This window comes from Elephas maximus, chromosome 3 (genome assembly GCF_024166365.1).
Source record: "Elephas maximus indicus isolate mEleMax1 chromosome 3, mEleMax1 primary haplotype, whole genome shotgun sequence".
In the NCBI taxonomy this organism is placed as follows: domain Eukaryota; kingdom Metazoa; phylum Chordata; class Mammalia; order Proboscidea; family Elephantidae; genus Elephas; species Elephas maximus.
In genome coordinates this window covers 10,598,860-10,624,270 of record NC_064821.1, presented here as the reverse complement: position 1 = coordinate 10,624,270, position 25,411 = coordinate 10,598,860, and the positions used below count along the sequence as shown (strand labels likewise).

Below are 25,411 nucleotides of genomic sequence, written 5' to 3'. Positions count from 1 at the left end.
AAGGTGCCCCTGGGTGGAATTGAACAGCCAGCCTTTCAGTTAGCAGCCGAGCACTTAACTGTTTGCATCACCCAAGGACTCCTTTAAATATGTTGTTTGTACTGAGATAGCTGTCCATGTACTCATTACTACTTTTTATTGTACTTTAGATGAAGGTTTACAGAGCAAACTAGTTTCTCATTAAACAATTAATACACATATTATTTTTTGTCATTGGTTGCCAAGCCCACAACATGTCAACACTGTCCCCTTTTTGACCTTGGGATCTGCATTACCAGCTTTGTGTCTCCTCTTGACTTCTCATCCTTAGCCCTGGGCTGGTGTGTCTATGTAGTCTTATTTTGTTTTATGGGCCTGTCTAATCTTTGACTGAAGAGTGAACCTTAGGAGTGACGTCATTGCAGAACTATAGGGGTGTACAGAGGATACTCATTAATATATTTTTCTAGAGACAGACCTAGAGACAAGGATCTGAGAGCAGTTAGTTTATTTGGGACTGGTCCTGGGACACACTGACATGGAAGGAGGAACGAGATAGAGACGGGAAGACAGCTAGCAAAGGGGTGCATCTTCAAGAAACTTTCCACGGTGGACAACTGGAGCTCCATTCCACTGAGGAGCTCTGGGAGACAGCCTAAGAACATGTGGCCCAGAGTTCTCCCACCCAGACCAAGCCCAAAAAACCCAAACCGGTTGCCATCTCATGGCAACCCCATGGGTACAGAGTAGAACTGCACCATAGGGTTTTCATGGCTGTGACCTTTTAGAAGCAGATTGCTAGGCCTTTCTTCCAAGAGGCCTCAGGGTGGGTTTGAAACACCAGCCTTTCGGTTAGTAATTGAGTGCTTAACCATGGACTCATGGTTGGTAGATGTTTATCTACCAACTCCTGTCCATCATGGATTTGAGGTCTGTTCCCAGGGTATTCATTCCTTGGTACTTCTGGTCTACTCTATGCACGAGGTGAGAAGACTTCAGAGGCCATCAGAGTCCCCCAGAATTGTTGTCCCCTGGAAAAAAACATCACAGGTGTTGGCAATTGAAATTCCAGGCCCACCAGTAAAACCAGATGCCGTCAAGTCAGGTTGAGTTGACTTGACTCGTGTTGACCCCACATGTGTCAGAATAGAACTGAGCTCCATAAGGTTTTCAATGGTACATTTTTGGAAGTAGGTCATCAGACCATTCTTCCAAGGTGTCTCTAGGTGGACTCGAACCTCCAACCTTTGGTTAGGAGCTGAGCATGCTCACCAGCAGGGGACTACCAATTCCAGGCCAGTGGCCAGGAAGGAGTGAATGCTGAGACTACCACTGCCACTGAGTCATTTCCAACTCATAGCAATGCTATAGGACAGAGTAGAACTTCCCCATAGGGTTTCCAATGCTGTGATCTTTATGGAAGCAGAGTGCCACATCTTTCTCCTGGGTTGAATCACTGACCTTTCATTAACTACTGAGTGCTTAGTATCTGACCCACACTCTTAACTCTCCCCCGCTCCAGGTGCTGTGCTCCATCATCGCTGGGGCCCTGCACTACCTCTACCTGGCCTCCTTCACCTGGATGCTTCTGGAAGGCCTGCACCTCTTCCTCACCGTCAGGAACCTCAAGGTGGCCAACTACGCCAGTGCAGGCAGATTCAAGAAGAGGTTCATGTACTCTTTTGGCTATGGGATCCCAGCTGTGATCGTGGCTGTGTCTGCAGGCATTGGACACAAAAATTATGGAACAAATACTCAGTAAGCCTGATGCATGCATTCAAGGTGGGAGTGGTGTCTTTGGCAAGAAACCAAAACCAAACCCGTCACCGTCAAGTTGGTCTAACTCATAGCGACCCCATGTATTATAGAGTAGAACTGCTCCATCGGATTTTCTCAACTATAATCTTTACAGAAAAAGCCCTGGTGGCGCAATGGTTAAGCACTTGGCTATGAAATGAAAGGCTGGGAGTTCAAACCCACCCAGTTGCTCTGTGGGAGGAAGATCTGCAGATCTGCTCCCATGAAGATTACAGCCTAGAAAATACTATGGACCAGTTCTATTCCTTCACATAGGTTGCTATGAGTCAGACTCTATTCCCTGGCACCCAACAACAATAGCTATCTTTATGGAAGCCCATTACCGGGCCTTTCTTCCAAGGCACAGCTAGACAGGTCCAAACAGCCAATCTTTAGATTAGTAGCTAAATGTACATATATACAGAATTTTGAATACAACTCCCGGAAATTCGGGGACAGTTAAAACAAATCTTTGTCCCCCCATTAAGAACCTATGAACTTTATTGTCTGTATGATTCTGAAAGAGTGGATTGAAAAAATTGAGGTTGTCCTCCAAAATGTAAACAATAATAGTAATAGTAACAACTACGGAAAAACTCCAGTGTACCAGGGACAGTGCTGTATGTATGCAGTATTTCATGTCACAAGCCCGTGGTCCTAGGAAATTGGCACAGGGCTAAGTCTGTTTAATAAACTTCCCCAAGATCACAGCTGAAAAGAGAGGAAGTAGGCATTCCCAAGTTGATGCTCTTAATAGCCATGTTTTACTGCCTCTCTAAAGAAGTTCCACCACCATCCAACTGCCAGGTTGTGGTACTGTGGTGGCTTGCATGTTGCTGTGATGCTGGAAGCTATGCCACCAGTATTTCAAATACCAGCAGGGTCACCGATGGTGGATGAGTTTAGCAGAGCTTCCAGACTAAGACAGATGAGGAAGGAAAGCCTGGTGATCTACTTCTGAAAAGATTTAGCAGAGAAAAACTTATAAAACAGCAGCTGAATGTTGTTCGATATAGCACCTGAAGATGAGCTCCTCAGATTTGAAGGCATTCAAAAGACGACTGGGGAAGAGCTGCCTCCTCAAAGTAGAATCAACCTTAATGACATGGATGGAGTCAAGCTTTGGGGACCTTCATTTGCTGATGTGGCATGACTCAAAATGGGAAGAAATACCTGCAAACATCTATTAATAACGTGGAATGTATGAAGTATGGACCTAGGAAAATTGGAAAATGTCAAAAATGAAATGGAACACATTAACATTCATATCCTAGACATTAGTGAGCTGAAAGGGACTGGTTTTGGCCATTTTGAATGGCGTAATCATATGGTCTACTATGCTGGGACTGACAACTTGAAGAGGGATGGTGTTACATTCATCCTTAAAAAGAGCATCTCAAGATCTATCCTGAAGTACAACGCTGTCAATGATAGGATAAGATAGATAGGCCTACAAGGAAGACCAGTTAATACAACTATTATTCAAATTTACACACCGATCACTAAGGCCAAAGATGAAGAAATTAAAGATTTTTACCTACTTCTGCAGTCTGAAATTGGTCAAACATGCAATCAGGATGCATTGATAATTACTGGTAATTGGAATGCAAAAGTTGGAAACAAAGAAGAAGGATCGGTAGTTGGAAAATATGGCCTTGGTGGTAGAAATGATGCCAGAGATAGCATGATAGAATTTTGCAAGACCAACAACTTCTTCTTGCAAATTCTTTTTTTCACCAGGGTAAATGGTGACTATACACCTGGACCTTTCCAGATGGAATACACAGGAATCGAATTGACTACATCTGTGGGAAGAGACGATGGAAAAGCTCAATATTATCAGTCAGAACAAGGCCAGAGGCTGGCTACAAAACAGACGTTCAATTACTCATATGCAAGTTCAAGTTCAAACTGAAGAAAATTAGAACAGGTTGAAGAAAGCACAGTACGACCTTAATTTAGAGAGCATCTCAAGGATAGCTTTGACACGTTGAACACTAATGTCCAAAGACCAGACAAGTTGTGGAATGATATCAAGGACATCATACATGAAGAAAGCAAGAGGTCATTAAAAAGACAGGAAAAAAAGAAAAGACCAAAATGTGTGTCAGAAGAGATTCTAACACTTGTTCTTCAATGCCACGTAGCTAAAGCAAAAGGAAGAAATGATGAAGTAAAAGAGTTGAACAAATAGAAGATTTCAAAGGGTGGCTCCAGAAGACAAAGCAAAGTATTATAATGACGTATTCAAAGACGTGGAGATGGAAAACCAAAAGGGAAGAACATGCTCTGCATTTCTGACCTGAAACACCTGAAGAAAAAAATCAAGCCTTGAACTGCAATATTGAAGGATACTAGGAGAAAATATTAAACAACTCAGGAAGCATCAAAAGATGATGGAAAAAATACACAGAGTCACTATACCAAAAAGAATTAGTTGACATTCAAGCATTTCAGGAGGTACCATGTGAGCAGGAACTGATGGTACTAATGGAAGAAGTCCGAGCTGCACTGAAGGCGTTGGCAAAAAAACAAGGCTCCAGGAATTGATGGAATACCAACTGAGATGTTTCAAAAAACAGATGCAACACTGGAAGTACTCACTCATCTGTGCCAAGAAATTTGGAAGACAACCACCTGGCCAACTGACTGCCTGTTCCAAAGAAAGGTGATTCCACCGAATGTGGAAATTATCGAACAATATCATTAATAGGAAACCCCGGTGGCATAGTGGCTAAGTGCTGTGGCTGCTAACCAAGAGTTCAGCAGTTCAAATCCACCAGGCACTCCTTGGAAACTCTATGGAGCAGTTCTACTCTGTTCTATAGGATTGCAATGAGTTGCAATCAACTCAACGGCTGTGGGTTTTGGGTTTTTTATCATTAATATCACATACAAGTAAAATTTTGCTGAAGATCATTCAAAAACGGCTGCAGGAGTATATCAACAGGGAACTGCCAGAAATTCAAGCCAGATTCAGAAGAGGACATGGAACCAGGGATATCATCACTGATGTCCGATGAATCCTGGCTGAAAGCAGAGAACACCAGAAGGATGTTTACCTGTGTTTTATTGACAATGAAAAGGCATGCGACTGTATGGATTATAAGAAATTATGGATAACATTGTGAAGAATGGGGATTCCAGGACAATTACTGTGCTCCTGAGGACCCTTTACATAGATCAAGAGGCAGTCATTGGAAGAGAGTGAGGGGATACTGCATGGTTTAAAGTCAGGAAAGGTGTGCACCAGGGTTGTATCCTTTCACCATACCTATTCAATCTGTCAGTGAGCAAATAATCCAAGAAGATGGACTATATGAAGAAGAACAGGGCATCAGGATTGGAGGCAGACTCATTAGGAACCTGCGTTATGCAGATGACACAACCTTGCTTCCTGAAAGTGAAGAGGACTTGAAGCACTTACTAATGAAGACCAAAGACCACAGCCTTCAGTATGGATTACACCACAACATAAAGAAAACAAAAATCCTCACAACTGGACCAATAAGCTACATCATGATAAGTGGAGAAAAGATTGAAGTTGTCAAGGATATCACTTTACTTGGATCCACAATCAACGCCCATGGAAGCAGCTGTCAAAAAATCAAAAGACGCATTGCATTGGGCAAATCCGCTGCAAAAACCATTTTAAAGTGTTGAAAACAATGATGTCACCTTGAAGACGAAGGTGGGCCTGACTCAGGCTACGGTGTTTTCAATCACCTCCTATGCATGTGAAATCTGGACGATGAATGAGGAAGACCGAAGAAGAATTGACACCTTTGAATTGTGGTGTTGGAGAAGAATACTGAATACACCAATGACTGCCAAATGAACGAATAAATCTGTCTTGGAAGTAGTACAATCAGAATAATCCTTAGAAGCAAGGATGGCAAGGCTACATCTCATGTACTTTGGACATTTTTTTAGGAGGGATTAGTCCCTGGAGAAGGACATCATGCTTGGTAAAGTAGAAGGTCAGTGAAAAAGAGGAAGACCCTCAATGACATGGAGTGACACAGTGGCTGTACCGACGAGCTTAAGCATAACAACGATTGTCAGCATGGTGCAGGACCAGGCCGTGTTTCAATCTGTTGTGCATAATGTCTCTATGAGTCGGAACTGACTCGATGGCACCTAACAACGACAAGGAAGTTTGAAAACATTTGTGTACAACAGTTAATTGAAGAAGTTAATATTTTGGCAGTGGGATTTGTGTTATAAAGTAGGTGTACATGTGCTAAAACAACACATGTGGTGCTGTCCTTGAAGCCCAAAGAGTTGCCCTGTCTTGACCTTGAACCCTGAGCACCAAAACAATTCTGCAGGTATACTAGTAGGATAGATCAAGAATTGGCAAACTTTTTCTGAAAAGGGCCAGAGGGTAGGCCTTTTTGGCTTTGTGGGCGCTGTAGCTTCTGTTGCAAGTACTCAGCTCTGCCAGTGCAGTGTGAAAGCAGTCACAGATGACATGTAAATTATGGGTGTGGTTGTGTGCCAATAAAACTTTATTTACAAAAGCTAGCCATGGGCTGGATTTGGCCTACAGGCTGTAGTTTGCAAACTCTGCAGTAGAAAATAAATGTGAGAGCTTTTCTGCCCACTGAGGGTTAAGGATTTCTTAACTGTTACTTCTACCAGATTCACATAGTCAGGTCCCTTTCCAGAATAAGTTAAACTACCTTTGCCAACGCAGCCACGCCAGAATACAAACTATTTGGGCAACACACCACTTGGCATATAGTATATGCTTAATTAGTGATGGTTGTTTATATGACTTTCTTAAAGTATTATTATTGCTGTTTTTCTCATTGTAACAATCATCCTTATAATAACGACATTTTTTAAAGGTGAGGAATATATTGTTGTTGTTGTTGTTAGGTGCCATCGCATCAGTTCCGACACTAGCGACCCTGTGTACAACAGGACGAAACGCTGCCCATTCCTGTGCCATCCTCACAGTCTTTGCTGTTTGAGCCATTGTTGCAGCCACTGTGTCAATCCATCTGGTTGAGAGTCTCCTCCTTTTTCACTGACCCTGAAGAAAAAACACTCGGCGGACTCATCTGTCATCTTCTTGTGTCCTGAAACCACCATATCTTTATATACATATATATACACATATGGAAACCCTGGTGGCGTAGTGGTAAAGTGCTACGGCTTCTAACCAAAAGGTCGGCAGTTCAAATCCGCCAGGCACTCCTTGGAAACTCTAGGGGGCAGTTCTACTCTGTCCTATAGGGTCGCTATGAGTCGGAATCAACTCTACGGCACTGGGTTTGGTTTTTTTGGTTTGGTACTTTACCAAGCATGATGTCCTTCTTCCAGGACTGGTCCCTCCTGTTAATGTGTTCAAAGAACTTGAGACGAATTCTTACTTCTTCTGGTTGTGCTTCTTTCAAGACAGATTTGTTCATTCTTTTGGCAGTCCGTGATATATTCATTATTCTTTGCCAACACCATAGTTCAGAGGCATCAATTCTTCTTCAGTCTTCCTTATTCACTGTCCAGCTTTCGCATATTATGCGGTGATTGAAATGCCCTGCTTGTTCTTCCCTTTCAGTTTTCCAACTCCAGGTCTTTGCACATGTCATTATAATACTTTACTTTGTCTTCTCAAGCTGCCCTTTGAAATCTTCTGTTCAGATCTTTTACTTCATCACTTCTTCCACTCACTTTAGCCACTCTAAGTTCAAGGGCAAGTTTCAGAGTCTCTTCTGACATCCACTTTGGTCTTTCTTTCTTGTGTTTGTAATGACCTCTTGCTTTCTTCATGTATGATGTCCTGGATATCATCTGTCAAGGATTGAATTGTGTCCCCCAAAAATATCTGTTAACTTGACTAGGTCATGACTCCCTTGTATGATTGTATGATTGTCTACCATTTTATCTTTGGATGTGACTTCCCTATAGGTTGTAAATCCTATTACTATGATATAAGAAGATGGATTAGTGGCAGCAGTGATATTGATGAGGTCTACAAGGTTAGGTAGTGTCTTAAGCCAATCTCTTTTGAGATATAAAAGAGAGAAGTGAGCAGAGAGATGGGGGGACCTCATACCACCAAGAAAGCAATGCCTGGAGCAGAGTACATCCTTTGGACCTGAGGTTCCTGCGCTGAGATGCTCTCAGACCAAGGGAAGAGTGGTGACGAAGACCTTCCTCCTGAACTGACAGAGAGAAAAAGCCTTGCCCTGAAGCCGGTGCCCTGAATTCGGACTTCTAGCCTTCTGGACTGTGAGAGAATAGACCTCTCTTTGTCAGAGCCATCCACTTGTGGTATTTCTGTTACAGAAGCATTAGATGACTAAGACGACCCACAGCCCATCTGGTCTTCAGTCACTAGTGTCCGATGTGTCAAATCTATCCTTGGGATGGTCTCTAAATTCAGGTGGGGTGTCCTCAAGGTTGTACTGTGGCTTTTGTTAATTGTTTTAATTTTCTTTCACCTAAACTTGCACTTGCACGTGAGCAATTGTGGGTCTGTTCCTCAGCCGGCCTCTGGCCTCGTTCTGACAGATATTGAGCTTTTCCATTGTCTCTTTCAACAGATGTAGTTTATTTGATTCTTGTGTATTCTATCCAGCAAGATTCACGTGAATAGTCACCGTTCATGTTGTTGAAAATGAGGTCTTCTAAAAATCAAACAATATTTTAGCTTAACTGTAAAGAATGTCTACCTTGCGCAATGTGCTCTTTGGAAGAACTATCTCTATTTCATCCCATAGAGATAGTTCTTCCAAAGAGCACAGTGCACAAGGTAGACATTCTTTACAGTTAAGCTAAACTATTGTTTGATTTTTAGAAGACCTCAGGGGATATTTTTGGTTTAAGGTTTAAAGATTATCTCAGGGCACTAGTTTCAGGGTTTCATCAAGCTTCTACGACTCCAGGAGGTCTGGATCCCATAAGAATGTTAAATTCTGTTCTGCATTTTTCGCCTTGAAGAGGATTATCCTATAGAATATTTGGTCACAACTTTCAGTAATGGTAGCACTTCTTCTGGTCCCATGGCAAAGGAGGCAGTTGTTCCTGGAAACAATTAGCCACACATTCCATTTCCTCCTCCTATTCCTGACTCTCTCTCTTTATCAGCTGCTCCAGGTGAATAAAGACCAATTGCTGTGCCTTGGATGGCTTGCAAGCCTTTAGGCCCCATGCAATATGCAGTGAGCCAGGCAGTAGAACAGAAACACTAAAAATGACATTAAGTCAATTACCTGGGATGTCTCAAGGGATATATTTTAATAATGAGGGAAATGGAATTGAGTTTCTGACTCCTTGGCTAACACCTGGATTTCGTTCACAGGGGCCTCTCTGGCTTCCCCCTCTCCCCATTCCTCTCACTCACTTGTGTGGTGTTGTGTTTTATGTTCCCAAAGATCTCTCATAACTCAACATTTGCTGAATTCAATAATCTCCACATGAAGAAGTACGAAAACGAGTGGTTGCATTCTTAGAACGCAAAAATACACCGTCACTCAGACTTAAGAACACATTGTGGATGGGACGGGCCTTATAGCCAGGAGACCAGCATCCCCCTACCCCCCCACCTTTGTTTTTGCCTGACATGTTCTCAAACCTAAACGTAGAACTAGGTGTACATAATTTTGTTTTCTTAACGACATCTTGAATATTTGCCAAGACTCCAAATAACATGGCATATCGCAGTGGTGGTTTGGCCTTATTTGTTTTCTTTATCATTTTTAATTTCTTTGCCAAAGTTATTGATTTTTAGGTGTGTATCTCAGCACTGGAATTAACAAATGCATGGATGCCTTGGTTATCAGATGATTTTTTTTTTATTTAAAATGATAATGACAGTAAATGTTAAAATTGGAGTCCCTGGGCGGTGCAAACTGTGAACAGGCTCGGCAGCTAACTAAAATGTTGGAGGCACAAGTCCACCCAGAGGTGCCTGGGAAGAAAAGCCTGGCCATTTGTTTCTGAAAACTCACCGTATAGAGCACAGTTCTACTCTGACACACATGAGGTCTCCATGAGTCAGAATGGACTTGATGGCAGCTGACCTGGCAAACTAGTGTCAAGGAATGAGCAGAGAAGACTTCCTGAAAGAAAGAGAATAGATTACCATGGAAAATCCAGAACTGGGGCTCAGGCACATTGGGCTAGTGACTTCACTTCTCTGACCTTTAGTTTCCTGATCTACTAAATAGAACGACTAACTTAATGGGTGATCGCCATTTGCCTTCAAGATCCACCCTTCCCCCTTCTCCACAACTCCTGCGTTGTGCCCCCGAAGGCTGGTCTGGGTAGACGAGAACCCCAGAAGGTGTCTGGGGTGGGTATGTCTAAAGGAGTGTGCTGGCAGGAGATTGGAAGAAGGAAGGAAAGTGAGGTGGGGATATTTCTTTCCCCAGCTCGCTCCTTGTGAAGCCATGGCTTGGTTGTATCGCTCCACTGAAGGCTCCTACACCTTCCTCCAGGTCTTTGGTAACCTCAGTCTCCCTTTGCTTTTCACAGGCCTGGAGGTTGTTAACAGCTCTCCACGTTACTACCCCTGGGCTGCTCCATCACCCCTTGTTGCTTTGTCCTCAGCCTGCTTCCACCTTTGTAATAAACACTTCAATAAACTTGCCTCATTCCTGCATTTGAGTGTGCATCTGTTTCCTGGCAGGACCATGATACAGTAACTACCACACAGAGAAGGAGTCCTGGCGGCACACAGGTTAAGCACTTGGCTATTAAGCAAAGCCAGCAGATTGAACCCACCTAGCGACTCCATGAGAGAAAGACCTGATGATCTACTCCTGTAAAGATCAAAGTCTAGAAAACCCTATGGGACACTTCTACTTTGTCATAGGGTCACTAGAGTCAAAATCCACTTGATGACACACAACAACAACAGAGCTAATTGTGAAGATTCCATGATGTAATACATGTGAGTGCTTGGCATGGTCCCTGGCTCGTGATGAATACCCAGACCACCTGTCTGTCAGTTTGTTGTACTGTGGTGGCTTGCATGTTCCTAGGATGCTAGAAGCTATGCGAGCAAATACCAGCAGGGCCACCCACGGTGGACAAGTTTCAGTGGAGCTTCGTGACTAAGTCAGACTAGGAAAAAAGGCCTGGTGATCTCCTTCTGAAAATCAGCCAGTGGATACCCTATGAATCATAACAGGAAATTGTTCAATACAGTGCTAGAAGTTCAGCCCCGCAGGTTGGAAGGCAGCAACAATGGACTCAAACATACCAATGATCATGTGGATGGCACAGATTAGGTGACAGTTCATTCTATTGCCCTAACAAAAAAAACTAACAACAACAAACATAAATATAAATATGTATATATCCCCCATGCATCTGTCAATTTGTCATACTATGGGGGCTTGCGTGCTGCTGTGATGCTGGAAGCTATGCTACTGATATTCAAACACCAGCAGGGTCACCCATGACTACGTCTCATATGCTTTAGACATGTTATCAGGAGGGATAAGTCCCTGGAGAAGGATGTCATACTTGGTATACAACAATTGGCTCAAGCATAGCAATGATTCTGAGGATGGCACAGGATGGGGCAGTGTTTCATTCTGTTGTACATAGGTTGCTATGAGTCGGAACTAACTAGATGGCACCTAACAACAACAACATACATCCTTCTGAGAGCGAGGCAAAGAAGCTGTCCTGACCAAAGTTACTTTTGTCATACTGTGGTGGCTTGTGTGTTTCTGTGATGCTGGAAGCTATGTCACCAGTATTTCAAATACCAGCAGTATCATCCATGGTGGACAGGCTTCAGCAGAGCTTTCAGACTAAGACAGACTAGGAAGAAGGACCTGGCAGTCTACTTCTGGACAAATAATCTGAGAAACTGGACTATATGAAGAAGAACGCGGCATCAGCGTTGGAGGAAGACTCATTAACAACCTGTGTTATGCAGATGACACAACCTTGTTTGCTGAAAGTGAAGAGGACTTGAAGCACTTAGCGATGAAGATCAAAGACCACAGACTTTACTACAGGTTACACTTTAACATAAAGAAAACAAAAATCCTCACAACCGGACTAATAAGCACCATCACGATTGCAATGGGATGGTCGCATTTATATGGCCTTTCTAGCCATGGTCTTGTAACCACCATCAAAAGATTGGGTGGGACTATGCAAATAAGGTGATTGTGGCCCACAAAGAGGATTGGATAGTGTGCTAAAAATGCAAATAAGGTGCAGGATACCTGTGTGGAGGTGGAACAATGTAAATAAGGTATGTGGAAGCCTAACAAGGAGATTGGTCAGCTTTGCCATCCCACTAGGCTTAAAATGAGCCATCCCAGAAGTGGAAATGGTGGACCTCACTACCACCAAGAAGAAGAGACAGGAGTGGAGTGCATCCTTTGGATCCAGTGTCCCTGTGCCGAGAACCTCCTAGACCCAGGAGACAGAGAGAGAGAGAACTGTAACACCATAGACAACCCAAGAAGCAGCGGCCAAGTAATGTCAGCAGAAGTGGAGACTGGTGCAAGACGGTGCAGTAGGCTTCCTGGCCCAACCAGCCAGTTACAATGGGTGTGCCTACCCACAGAAAGAGAGAGTTGAGCACATTTGGGCAGGAGGCTTCCTAGCAGAGTGGGGTCCCCTTGGGTACTTATTGGCTAAAGAGCTTTGCAACATTTTCTTAAGCAGAGCAGTGATGGGGAACCAAAGGCCGAGAGGCCAAGGGCAAGTGAGAGTTCTGCCTGTGAGTGTGGCTGAGAAGCTTTCCTGACTGAACAACCATATCGTGAGTCATTCCTAATCCTAAATTGTAACCTGTTACTTTGCTAAGAAACCCCATAACCGTGAGTGTGGTCTGTGAGCTCTGAGTGGCCATTGCAATGAATTATCGGAACTAGTAGAGAAGTAGAGAGTGCCCTGGGAGGGATGGCTAGTGTCAGCATTGTTAAAAAGGTTGGAGAGAGGAGGTATGTCTAACCTCTGCCTCATAGGAATCAGCCTTGGGCTGTGGAGGTTGATAAAGATTCTCCTCCGCCCTTGTGAAATTAGAGAAGAGGTCAGACAACGCTGCTGCCACACCGTTTTTACAATAATAAACAGAGAAAATATAGAAGTTGTCACGGATTTCGTTTTACTTGGATCCACAATCAACATCCACGGAAGCAGCAGTCGAGAAATCGAATGACATATTGCATTGGGCAAATCTGCTGTAAAAGACCTCTTTAAAGTGTTAAAAAGCAAAGATGTCACTTTGAGGACTAAGGTGCGCCTGACCCAAGCCATGGTATTTTCAATCACCTCATACCTATGGGAAAACTGGACAATGAATAAGGAAGACGGAAGAAGAATTGATGCATCGGAATTCTGGTGTTGGTGAAGGATATCGAATATACCATGGACTGCCAGAAGAAAGAACAGATCTTTCATGGAAGTACAGCCAGAATGCTCCTTTGAGCCAGGATATCGAGACTCAGTCTCACGTACTATGGACGCGTTATCAAGAGGGACCGGTAACTGGAGAAGAACATCATGCTTGGCAAAGTAAAAGGTCAGCAAAAGAGAGGGGGACACTTAATGACATGGATTGACACAGTGGCTACAGCAATGGACTCAAACATAGCAACAATTGCGAGGATAGCACAGGACCAGGCAATGCTTTGTTCTGTTGTTAATAGGGACAATAAGGGAATGCTTCATAAATGTAATAAAATCGAGACAAAGGGGAATCACTACATGTGTATTTGGATTTGCCAAACTAAGGTGTGTTTTCTGTATTTGTGCCAGATCTTACTAAGATTCTTCTAACACAATTGAGATGAAAATTTCAGTTCAACATGGCAAGAGACCAGTCAAGATTTTTACAAGTCATATGATGTTAGGTGCCTTGAAGTTGATATTCGACTCATACTGACCCCAGGTGACAGAGTAGAACTTACCCATGGGATTTTCTTGGCTGGAATCTTTAGGGGAGCAGATCACCAGGTCTTTCTTCCTCGGGACTGCTGGGTGGGTTCAAACGAAACGTTTATAAGCATCGCACCACCAGGGCTCCTTACGAGCCAAGTAGATCAGTGTCGTTATGTTGGGTTGCCCCATCCTAAAGACCAAGGTTATGGGTAAGTCACTTCCCAAGGGGGTAAACTGAGAAGAGACTTGGTAACAGGGAACTGGGTAAGACATAGATCTGTTGACTCCTTCCCACACTAACTCTTGTGCTAAGAAGTTCACCAACTAAAGGAACCCCTTCAAAGTCGGATCCATTTTCTTAGCCTGGCTGGGAGTTGGCACCAGTTTCCATTAGTTTATTTTCCTCTTTGGACTCCATCCTCTTGCCCAAATTCATTTCCTGAGGCACATTAGTTTGGGGGGAGGGGCGTGCCTAATGTGGTATGTAAGTGACTCAGGAAGAGAGAACTGATGGGCCTAGCATTATGCAAACTCCCCAACCTACACCCCCAAGCCATCTCACCCACCCATAAACCTCCTTGAGAAACTGAAGCTCAAGATAAGAAGAGGCCAATTTCCTTTTTGTTGCCTCTGAGAAGCCACCAGGCTGCGTGAGAAGCCAGGACTTTTCATTTGCTGGGTAAGTAGGATTTGGTTTAGTGTCTTCTGACAGAAAATAGAAAATGTTTTACTGTGATCTTGGGTCTAGAAGACATTCTGCTTCTAGAGATTTCCAGGCGACCTCGTCGCATGTCCTGTTATTTCATTCCTTGAAAGCTGCTGTCTGGGCATCTATCTCTCTTTCATTTTCTCACTTCTGCTTGGGTGAGGAATGTGTGTGTTGTTTTGTGATAGAGTGGAAAATACTGAGATGCTTGAGCACACTCAAAGAAGATGGTAAATGGTGAATTAGTGGGCTTAAGATGAACTAAATTGATAAAGCTCTGAGAAGAGCTGAACAAACTGAGAGTGTAACCAATTTGTTATTAAAAATGTGGAAAACAAGGTCTAAAAGCAGCAGGGAGTTGACCAAGGTGACACAGTGAATTAACACGCCTTTCCACATGCTACACAGCTTACCTCCCCCTGCAAATAAACACATAAGCACATTAAATGCCAAGTTCACAGTGAAGGATCGTATGTTGTCTTCATGGCCAAAGTACAGAGATATACAGGTCAGTATTTTGTAACCAGTTGGTTGTGAGTCCCTACAGAGTCCAGAAACCAACTTAGTCGGTGTTATGGATTGAATTTTGTCCCCCTGAAAAATGCATGTCAACTTGGCTAGTCCATGATTCCAAATATTGTGTGATTGTCCACCATTTTGTTAACTATAAATCCTACCTCTATGATGTTAATGAGGCAAAATTAGTGAGAGTTATGTCAACGAGGCAGAACTCATCTACAAGATTAGGTTGTGTCTTAAGACGATCTCTTTTGAGATATAAAAGAGAGAAGTGAACAGGGAGACATGGGGAGCCTCATACCACCAAGAAACGAGCTAGGAGAATAGCATGTCCTTTGGACCTAGGGTCCGTGCACTGAGAAGCTCCTGGACTCGGGAAGATTGATGACAGGGACCTTCCCCCAGAGCCACCAGAGAGAGAAAGCCTTCCCCTGGAGCTGGCACTTTGAATTCAGGCTTCTAGCCTATTAGACTGACAGAATAAATTTCTCTTTGTTAAAGCTCTTCTCTCGGGATGTTTCTGTTCCAGCAACACTTGATAACTATGACAGTGGGTAACAACCAGCATTGTAAAAGAAACAAAAAGGACTTTAATTATAAAATATCAGATACTGCATGTGGTGAGTGCTGTTTTGTGAAGCTTGGTTTAGTTCTCTCTCTCTGTATATAAATCCCTTGCTGTAGAGTCAATTCCAACTCACAGTGACCACATGTGTGTTAGAGTAAAATTTTCAGGGTTTTCAATAGTTGTGACCTTACAGAAGTAGATGCTCAGGACTTTCTCCTGCTGTTCTGCTGGGGGAATTTGAACTGGCAATGTGTATGTATATATATGCATAGATATTTCTATACATATATGGAAGTGTCCATACATGAGTACTGTACCAACAATATAATATTTCTTATTGTGGGTCATGGCCAGAATCTCTCCAAATAAACATAGCTAGAAGCTTCTGCTGTTTTGAAAAATATTATCACGTCTTTTACATACAATACTGGCTTTAGTAAAACTGGTTTCCAGTGAGGCCGCAAAAAGTGATTGTTCTCATCTGGTTAGGATTTCTTAATAATGGGAGTTTCTATGGTATTTTTTTTTTTTAATTGTGCTTTACATGAAGGTTTCTCATTAAACAATACACATATTGTTTTGTGACATTGGCTGCCAACCCCACGACATGTCAGCACTCCCCTATTCAACCTGGACTTCCCCATTACCAGTTTTTTTGTCTCCTCCTTCCTTCTTGACCTTGTCCCAGGTTTGGTGTGCCCCTTTAGTCTCGTTTTGTTTTATGGGACTGTCTAATCTTTGGCTGAAGGGTGAACCTCAAGAAGGACTTCAGTACTGAGTTCTAAGGATGTCCAGAGGCTATACTCTTGGGATTTCTTCAGTCTTTGTCAGACCAGTAAGTCTGGTGTTTTTTGTGAGTTAGAATTTTGTTCCACATTTTTCTCTAGCTCTGTCCGGGACCCTGTATTGTGACCCCTGCCAGAACAGTCCGTGGTGGTAGCTGGGCACCATATTGTTGTGCTGGACTCAGTCTGGTAGAGGCTGTGGTACTTGTGGTCCATTAGTCCTTTGGACTAATCTTTCCCCTGTGTCTTTGGTTTTCTCCTTTCTCCCCTCTCCAGATGGGGTGGGAACAGTGTGGTATCTTAGATGACCACTCACAAGCTTTTGAGAGCCCACAGTCTATTCACCAGAGGGTTTAGAACATTGTCTTTATAAACTATGTTATGCCCACTGAGGTAGTTGTCCCCTGAGACCATGGTCCCCAGCCCTCAGCCCAGTAATTCAGTCCCTCAGGGAATTTGGATTTTTCTGTGTAGCTTCCACAACCCTGGCTTGGACAAGTTCTGCTGCCTTCCCCAGTATTGTCTACAGTATATTTTAGAGTAGGTTTTTTGCATCAAAAAAACAAAGACAAGTGTTGAGAGAAGGCAAGACAACCAGGAAGTGACTGAGTGTATTTCCTCTAAGGGACACAAAAGTCCCGTTTAAAGAATTTGATTTTCAATCAGGCAGTATTGTCTACTACAGAAGTTGTGAACTGCTAGTCTACAGGTTGTATATTTAAAGAAGAGGTGGATTTTAACATCTTCAGATATTTACAGCCTGTGGCCTCTGAGTCTCCACTGTCCTCAGCAGTTGTGGCGTTGTTGTTGTTGGGTGTCATCAAGTCAATTTTCAACTCATAGCAACCTCACGTGACAGAGGAGACTGTCTGTCCCATAGGGTTTCCTAGGCTGTAATCTTTATGGGAGCAGATCACCAGGTCTTTCTCCTGTGGAAACCACCAACTTCTCAGTAAATAGCCGAGTGCTTAACCGCTGCACCACCAGGGCCCCTTACTCCTCACCAATGGCCTCATATTTATGTTCCATGTCTAGCTCCCAGGAAGTATTGGAATTTATGACCTTGGTGTGGTGGTGGACATGGGCTTTGGACTCAGGCAGATTTTGTTCAAGTCTTAGCTTTGCATTTTATTAGCAGCAGGACCTTGAGCTAGTGATATAATCTCTTTGAACTTCCATTTCTTCTTCTGAAAAGTGGGGAGATAATTATAACTTCTATATCACTGGGTGGTTGTGAGCTTTCAATGAGATGATATTTACCAAGCACCTAAGAAGGTACTTGGCCCATAGTGGAAGTTCCCTAAATGTTTTTAAGACCTGGTGAAGGAAGGGAAAAGAGAAGTCTCTGTAGTAAAATTGTATTTACATCCAATATTCCAGAGCATAATGTGCAGGTAACCTGTTCAGGGCTGTCAGGGACCAGAGATTCCCCTGGGATGGTCCCTCTCAGAGCACTACTTTGTTACTGTGGGGACCTCACAGGACCCTTTTGAATTCTCATCACACTGGGTAAGAGGTGAGTCAAAGTCATGGTTATAACCAGAGTCATGGAAGAAGCGTGAATTATCTCCATGACCACCATTGTAACCACCACCTTCATCACCATCACCATCAGCTCCACCATCTCTACCATCTCCCATCCACCATCTACCACCACCATCACCATTTCTGTCATGTCAGTCATCATCACCACCAACACCGTCATCACTATCATCACTGTCACCACCATTACCACCACCAGCTACCACCATCATCTCCACCAATACACCACCATCACCGTCACCACCACGACCAGCACCATCACCATCATCACCACCAACACCCCACCATCACCATTACCACCATTACCACCCTCGTCACTACCACCATCACCATCTTCACCACCACCACCTGCACCTCCACCGTTGCCACCATTATCATTCCTTTCACCATCACCACTATGACTACCATTGCTATTATGTCCACCATCACCACAAACACCATCATTACCACCATCACCACCTTCACCACCACTAATACCACTATTATCAGCACCACCATCATGTTCACCATCTTCACTACCAACATTCCACCATCACCATCATCACCATCTCCACCACCACCACCATCACGACCATTATTATCATGTTCACCATTACCACCATCACCATTACCACCATCAACGGTACCATCACCACCATCATTGTCATTATCATTTCCTCTCCTCATCACAGTTAACATAATTTAGCACTTGCTGTCTGTCAGGCAGGGGTCATATTCTATGGAAGGTCGTCTCACTGATTCAGCACAGTGAGTGTGTGTGAAGTATGAAGTACATGCTCTTTCTTAGCCCCATTTTGCAGATGAGAAAACTGAGACTCAGTGGTACAGTCACCACCTTAGGGCCACTCTGATAGTAATGGTGGATCTGGGATTCAAACTCAAGTGTACTGAATGCCACCTAAGTGTCTTATGGCCAGTGCATAACTACGGGTGAGGCATTGAGAAAATTACCCCACAGGCACACAGGCAGACCCTAAAGGATTTCAAACTTCGAGACCAAAATAGAATGGCTACATCAAGACAGGAGTACAGAAAAGAGATGAAGCTGCCAAGAGAAACCCTTTGTGTTTACCATTTTGTTTCCTCTTCCAGGGAAGTGTTTTATTACTATTATTATTTTCTTATTACCAAATAATGTATGAAATTCAGAATTACAGTTGACTAAGAAGAAATTGAAAAATCACTCATAATGCCATTCTCCTGTTGTTGTTGTTGTTAGGTACCGTCGAGTCGGTTTCGACTCATAGCGACCCTATGCAGAACAGAACGAAACACTGCCTGGTCCTACGCCATCCTTGCAATCATTGTTATGCTTGAGCTCATTGTTGCAGCCACTGTGTCAATCCACCTTGTTGAGGGTCTTCCTCTTTTCCACTGACCCTGTACTCTGCCAAGCATGATGTCCTTCTCCAGGGACACATCTCTCCTGAAAACATGTCCAAAGTATGTAAGAAGCAGTCTCACCGTCCTTGCCTCTAAGGAGCATTGTGGCCGCACTTCTTCCAAGACAGGTTTGTTCATTCTTCTGGCAGTCCATGGTACATTCAATATTCTTCGCCAAAACCACAATTCAAAGACGTCAACTCTGCTTCGATCTTCCTTATTCATTGTCCAGCTTTCACATGCATATGATGTGACTGAAAATACCATGGCTTGGGTCAGGCGCACCTTGGTCTTCAGGGTGACATCTTTGCTCTTCAACACTTTGAAGAGGTCCTTCGCAGCAGATTTGCCCAAGGCAAGGTGTCTTTTGATTTCTTGACTGCTACTTCCGTGGGTGTTATTGTGGATTCAAGTAAAATGAAATCTTTGACAACTTCAATCTTTTCTCTGTTTATCATGTTGTTGCTCATAGGTCCAGTTGTGAGGATTTTTGTTTTCTTTATGTTGAGGTGTAATCCATACTGAAGGCTGTGGCCTTTGGTCTTCATTAGTAAGTGCTTCAAGTCATCTTCACTTTCAGGAAGCAAGGTTGTGTCATCTGCATAACGCAGGTTGTTAATGAGTCTTCCTCCAATCCTAATGCCCCGTTCTTCTTCATGTAGTCCAGCTTCTTGTATTATTTATTCTGCCTACAGATTAAACAGATATGGTGAAAGATTACAACCATGACGCACACTTTTCCTCACTTTAAACCAATCAGTATCCCCTTGTTCTGTCTGAACAACTGCCTCTTGATCCATGTAAAGTTTCCTCATGAGCACAGTTAAGTGTTCTGGAATTCCCATTCTTCACAGTGTTATCCATAGTTTGTTATGATCCACACAGTTGAATGCCTTTGCATAGTCAACAAAACACAGGTAAACATCTTTCTGGTAATCTCTGCTTTCAGCCAGGATCCATCTGACATCAGCAATGATATGCCTGGTTCCACATCCTCTTCTGAAACCTGCCTGAATTTCTGGCAGTTCCCTGTCAGTATAGTGCTGCAACTGTTTTTTGAATGATCTTCAGCAAAATTTTGCTTGCATGTGATATTAACAATATTGTTCTATAATTTCCACAGTCAGTTGGATCACTCTTTTTGGAATAGGCATAAATATGGATCTCTTCCAGTCAGTTGGCCAGGAAGCTGTCTTCCATATTTCTTGGCATAGATAAGTGAGCACCTCCAGCAGTGCATCTGTTTCTTGAAACATCTCAATTGATATTTCATCAATTCCTGGAGCCTTGTTTTTCGCCAATGCCTTCAGAGCAGTACTTCTTCCTTCAGTACCATCAGTTCCTGATCATATGCCACCTCTTGAAATGGTTGAATATTGACTAATTCTTTTTGGTATAATGACTCTCTGTGTTCCTTCCATCTTCTTTTGATGCTTCCTGCATCATTTAATATTTTCCCCATGGAATCCTTCACTATTGCAACTCAAGGCTTGAATTTTTTCTTCAGTTCTTTCAGCTTGAGAAACACCAAGCGTGTTCTTCCCTTTTGGTTTTCCACCTCCCGCTCTTTGCACATGTCATTATAATACTTTACTTTGCCTTCTCTAGAGGCCCTTCGAAATCTTCTGTTTAATTCTTTTACTTCATCAATTCTTCCTTTTGCTTTGGCTGCTCGACACTCAAGAGCAAGTTTCAGAGTCTCCTCTGACATCCATCTTGGTCTTTTCTTTCTTTCCCATCTTTTCAGTGACCTCTTGCTTTCTTCATGGATGATGTCCTTGATGCCATTCCACAACTCATCTGGTCTTTGGTCACTAGTGTTCAGTGCATCAAATCTATTCTTCAAAAGGTCTCTAAATTCAGGTGGGATATACTCAAGGTCATATTTTGCCTCTCATAGACTTGCTCTGATTTTCTTCAGTTTTAGCTTGAACTTCCATATGAGCAATTGATGGTCTGTTCCACAGTCGGCCCCGGCCTTGTTCTGACTGATGATATTGAGCTTTTCCATTGTCTCTTTCCACAGATGTAGTCAATTTGATTTCTGTGTGTTCCATCTGGCGAGGTTCATGTGTATAGTCACCGTTTATGTTGGTGAAAGATGGTATTTGCAATGAAGAAGTCGTTGGTCTTGCAAAATTCTCTCATTCAATCTCCGGCATTGTTTCTATCACCAAGGCCATGTATTTCAACTACTGATCCTTCTTCTTTGTTTCCAACTTCTGCTTTCCAATTGCCTGTAATTATCAGTGTGTCTTGATTGCATGTTCGATCAATTTCAGACTGTAGCAGCTGATAAAAACCTTCCTTTTTCTTCATCTTTGGCCCTAGTGGTTGGTGCGTAAATTTGAATAATAGTCATATTAACTGGTCTTCCTTGTAGGCATATGGACATCATCTTATCACTGACAGCGTTGTACTCCAGGATAGATTTTGAAAAGTTCTTTTTGACAATGAATGCAACACCATTCCTCTTCAAGTTGTCATTCCCAGCATAGTAGAGTATATGATTGTCTGATTCAAAATGGCCAATAGCAGTCCATTTCAGCTCACTAATGCCTAGGGTATCGATGTTTATGTGTTCCATTTCATTTTTGACGATTTGCAATTTTCCTAGATTCATACTTCTTACATTCCAGGTTCCGATTATTAACGGACGTTTGCAGCTGTTTCTTCTCATTTTGAGTCATGCCACATCAGCAAATGAAGGTCCCGAAAGCTTTACTCCATCCACGTCATTAAGGTCGACTCTACTTTGAGGAGGCAGCTCTTCCCCAGTCATCTTTTGAGTGCCTTCCAACCTGGGGGGCTCATCTTCCAGCACTGTATCAGACAATGTTGTGCTGCTATTCATAAGGTTTTCACTGGCTAATGCTTTTCAGAAGTAGGCTACCGGTCCTTCTTCCTAGTCTGTCTTAGTCTGGAAGCTCAGCTGAAACCTGTCCTCCATGGGTGACCCTGCTGGTATCTGAATACCGGTGGCATAGCTTCCAGCATCAAAGCAACACACAAGCCCGCACAGTACGACAAACTGACAGACACGTGGGGGATTCTCCTGTTAGCATTTATAATTCCTTTAAATGTGACATTATGTATTTTGCTGTATAACTGGCATTTTATTCCAATGCTATATCACAGTTGCTTTGTATGTTATTTTTTTGTCGTAAAAATATAGAAAACACAGCATTATCAATTCAACATTTTTCACATGTTCAATTCAGGGACACCAATTCCTGTGTTATTTTAATAGCCTCCCACAGCATTATTTTCATTTATGGTATCGAATTATTTTTGTCACACATATTTAAATGCTGGCTGTCTCCCCCTTGCATTTGGTGAAATGATTGTCTTCAAACCATTAGAAGCATCTTCTCCATCAGCGCCTTTATCACCGACGGTGCCACTTTGTGAGTGGCTTAGCTGACTTGCAGAGCATAGGGTCTTTGCTAATGCCCACTGAAAGTTTTATGCTCATCCCAATTACCCATTGACGTAACATTAGCACAGTTCTTCAATTTTAAAATGATACCCATAAGGCATTTATTACATTGCTTTTTAAAGTCTCCTTTGAAAAGCTCATTTATACTGATGTCATTAACTCCAACTCATGGCGCCTGCGTGTGTGTCGGAGTAGAGCTGTGCTCCGTAGGGTTTTCTATGGCTGATTTTTCTGAAGTAAATCACCAGGCCTTTCTTCTGAGGTGCCCGCGGGTAGACTCAAACCTCCAGCCTTTCGGTTAGCAGCTGAGTGTGTTAACCATTTGCACCATCCAGGGACTTCAGTGATGTCTAACACTTCCATTATTTTCTCCTTTAGAAACTGTTTATTCTTTGAATATAAAATACAATCACTGGCACAATATTCAGAAAGTACAAAAGCGCAAACTATGAAAAGTCTCCTTCCTGCTCTGCTTCCCAGGCATCAGATCCTGTTTTCGAAGACAAGTGGTGTTAGCAGTTCCTTAGGTGTCTTCCAGGGATCTCATGCAGATACAAGATCATATACCCATATCTGCACGCATTTGAGGACTTTGTGAGTGGATACACACACACATATATGTATAAGGTTGTGGATGGAATGGTAACTTTTTTTGTAAAATAGGAGAGGTGGTTTACCTATTGTGTAACCCATGACACCCAGGGCTGTCAAGTCGATTCTTAGGAGCCCTGGTGGCACAGTGGTTAAAGCACCTGCTGCTAACTGAATGTTCAGCAGTTAGAACTCACCAGCTGCTCTGCCGGAGAAAGATGTGGCCGTCTGTTTCTGTACAGATGACAGCCTTGGAAATCCTATGGGCAGTTGCCCTCTGTCCTATAGAACTGCTTTGAGTTCGAATCAACTCAACCTCAGTGGGTTTGGGTTTTTTTTTTTTTTTTAGGAGAGATAGTTTATAATATAAACATATTTATGTAAATACATTATACATCGGTTTTACATTATGTAATTATATATAATCTATTTCTTACATACACTTCATAAATTCTATATAGATTATATTTATATATTTTAAAAACATCTGCTGTCTAGTTGATTCTGACTCATGATGACCCCATGTGTGTCAGAGTAGAGCTGTGCTCCACAGGGCTTCCAAGGCTGTGAGCTTTCAGAAGCAAATCAGCAGGTCTGTCTTCCAAGGCTCCTCTGGGTGGGTTTGAACTGCCAGCATTTCTGTTAGCAGTTAAGTATTTGACCTTTTGTGGCAACCAGGGAATCCACAGATTTGTATATTATATTTTTTATCAAATTATAGATAATTACATTTATATATTTATATACTATATTATATGTAAATATAAAATATTTGTATATTTATATATTGTATTTAGATAATATTGTATATTTATATATTATATCAGATATAGTATAAAAAACCAAAACCAAACCCATTGCTGTTGAGCCAATTCCGACTCATAATAACCCTATAGACTAGAATTGCCCCCATAGAGTTTTCAAGGAGCACCTGGTAGATTCGAATTGTCACCATTTTTGGTTATCAGCCATAGCACTTAACCACTACACCACCAGAGTTTCCACCATTTTTGGTTATCAGCCATAGCACTTAACCACTACACCACCAGAGTTTCCTACATAAAAATACATATATATATGTATATGTCATTGTGTATAGTATGCTAAACGAGCTGTGGTGGTGCAACAGTTAAGCACTCAGCTGCTAACCGAAAGGTCAGGGATTCAAACCCTCCAGCAGCTTCACTGAAGAAAAGATGTAGACATCTGCTTCTGTGAAGATTACAGCCTAGGAAACCCTATGGGGAAGTTCTGTTCTGTCCTATAGATTTGCTAGGAGTCGGAATTGATTCGATGGCACACAACAACTACAACAATAGCATGCTAACATCCTCCTTATTATCTCAGGTTCTGGCCACCTGGATCTCAGCACTATGTCCAGCAGGTACCTGCTTCTCATCTCAGGTGAGTGTAACAAAGAACTCCCTCCCCCTGCATGCTAACTTTGGTTGCTCCCCCACATTTGTCACTTTCTCTAGAAATAACTGTTAGTCCTATTATTATCTCTCACACCGAGCCCTTAGGTTGGGCTCCCCAAAGAAGACATTGAGACAAGAACTTGGGTGTGAGAGCAGTTTGTTGGGTGGTGACCCCAGGAAGCCCAGGAGAGGCAGGAAAAGGAGAAGACAGTGAAGGGTGTGTTCATGAAGGGCTAGAGTTGTGGGATGAGACAGAGGTGGCTCAGAGGTAGAGCTCTTGCCTTCCATGTGGGAGACCCAGGTTCTATTCCCAGCCAGTTTACCTCATGTGCAGCCACCACCCAACTATCAGTGGAGGCTTGAGTGTTACTAGGACACTGAACAGGTTTCAGCAGAGCTTCCAGCAAAGCTGGTCTAGGAAGAAACACCTGGCTCTCAACTTCCTAAAATTAGCCAGCAGAAAACTTGTGATTCTAAAGGTCTGATCCTATTGTACATGAGTTTGCCATGATTCGGGGGCTGACTCAATGGCAGCTAACAACAACAGATATTTCATGTAAGTGGGATCATCCAATATTTGTGCTTTTGTGACTGATTTCACTCAGCACAATGTTTCCAAGGTTCATTCATGTTGCGTCTGGTATCAAAACATCACGTTATATTTCTGATGGACATTGCTGGCTTAGAAGTCCAGACTAGTAAAGATACTGTTGCTATTGTTGGGTGCAGCTGAGTTGATTCTGACTCATAGCTACCCCATGTGTCTGAGTAGCACTGCCCTCTAGGGTTTTCTTGGCTGTAAACTTTACAGGAGCAGAT

At 42.8% G+C, this 25,411-nt stretch overlaps 2 protein-coding genes across 3 annotated transcripts in view; both read left to right on the top strand.

The window, feature by feature from the left end:
* Positions 1 to 1,685: 1,685 nt before the first annotated feature.
* The window catches only part of LOC126072018 (adhesion G protein-coupled receptor E4-like), a 150,342-nt gene continuing 126,616 nt past the window's right edge, over positions 1,686 to 25,411 (top strand). The window contains exon 1 of the mRNA XM_049876614.1: positions 1,686 to 1,737. The gene's annotated coding sequence lies outside the window, so the exon portion shown is untranslated. The remainder of the gene's footprint in view (positions 1,738 to 25,411) is intronic.
* Positions 14,292 to 25,411, top strand: part of LOC126072010 (adhesion G protein-coupled receptor E4-like) — a 66,110-nt gene continuing 54,990 nt past the window's right edge. Inside the window, exons 1-2 of one of the 2 annotated variants that reach the window (XM_049876588.1) lie at positions 14,292 to 14,320; positions 24,522 to 24,578. In XM_049876588.1, coding sequence (XP_049732545.1) covers positions 24,548 to 24,578 — 31 coding nt within the window. In that variant the 5' untranslated portion in view covers positions 14,292 to 14,320; positions 24,522 to 24,547. Of the gene's footprint in view, positions 14,321 to 15,375; positions 15,487 to 24,521; positions 24,579 to 25,411 lie in introns of those variants that run through there. The other variant, XM_049876587.1, reaches the window with a different exon arrangement.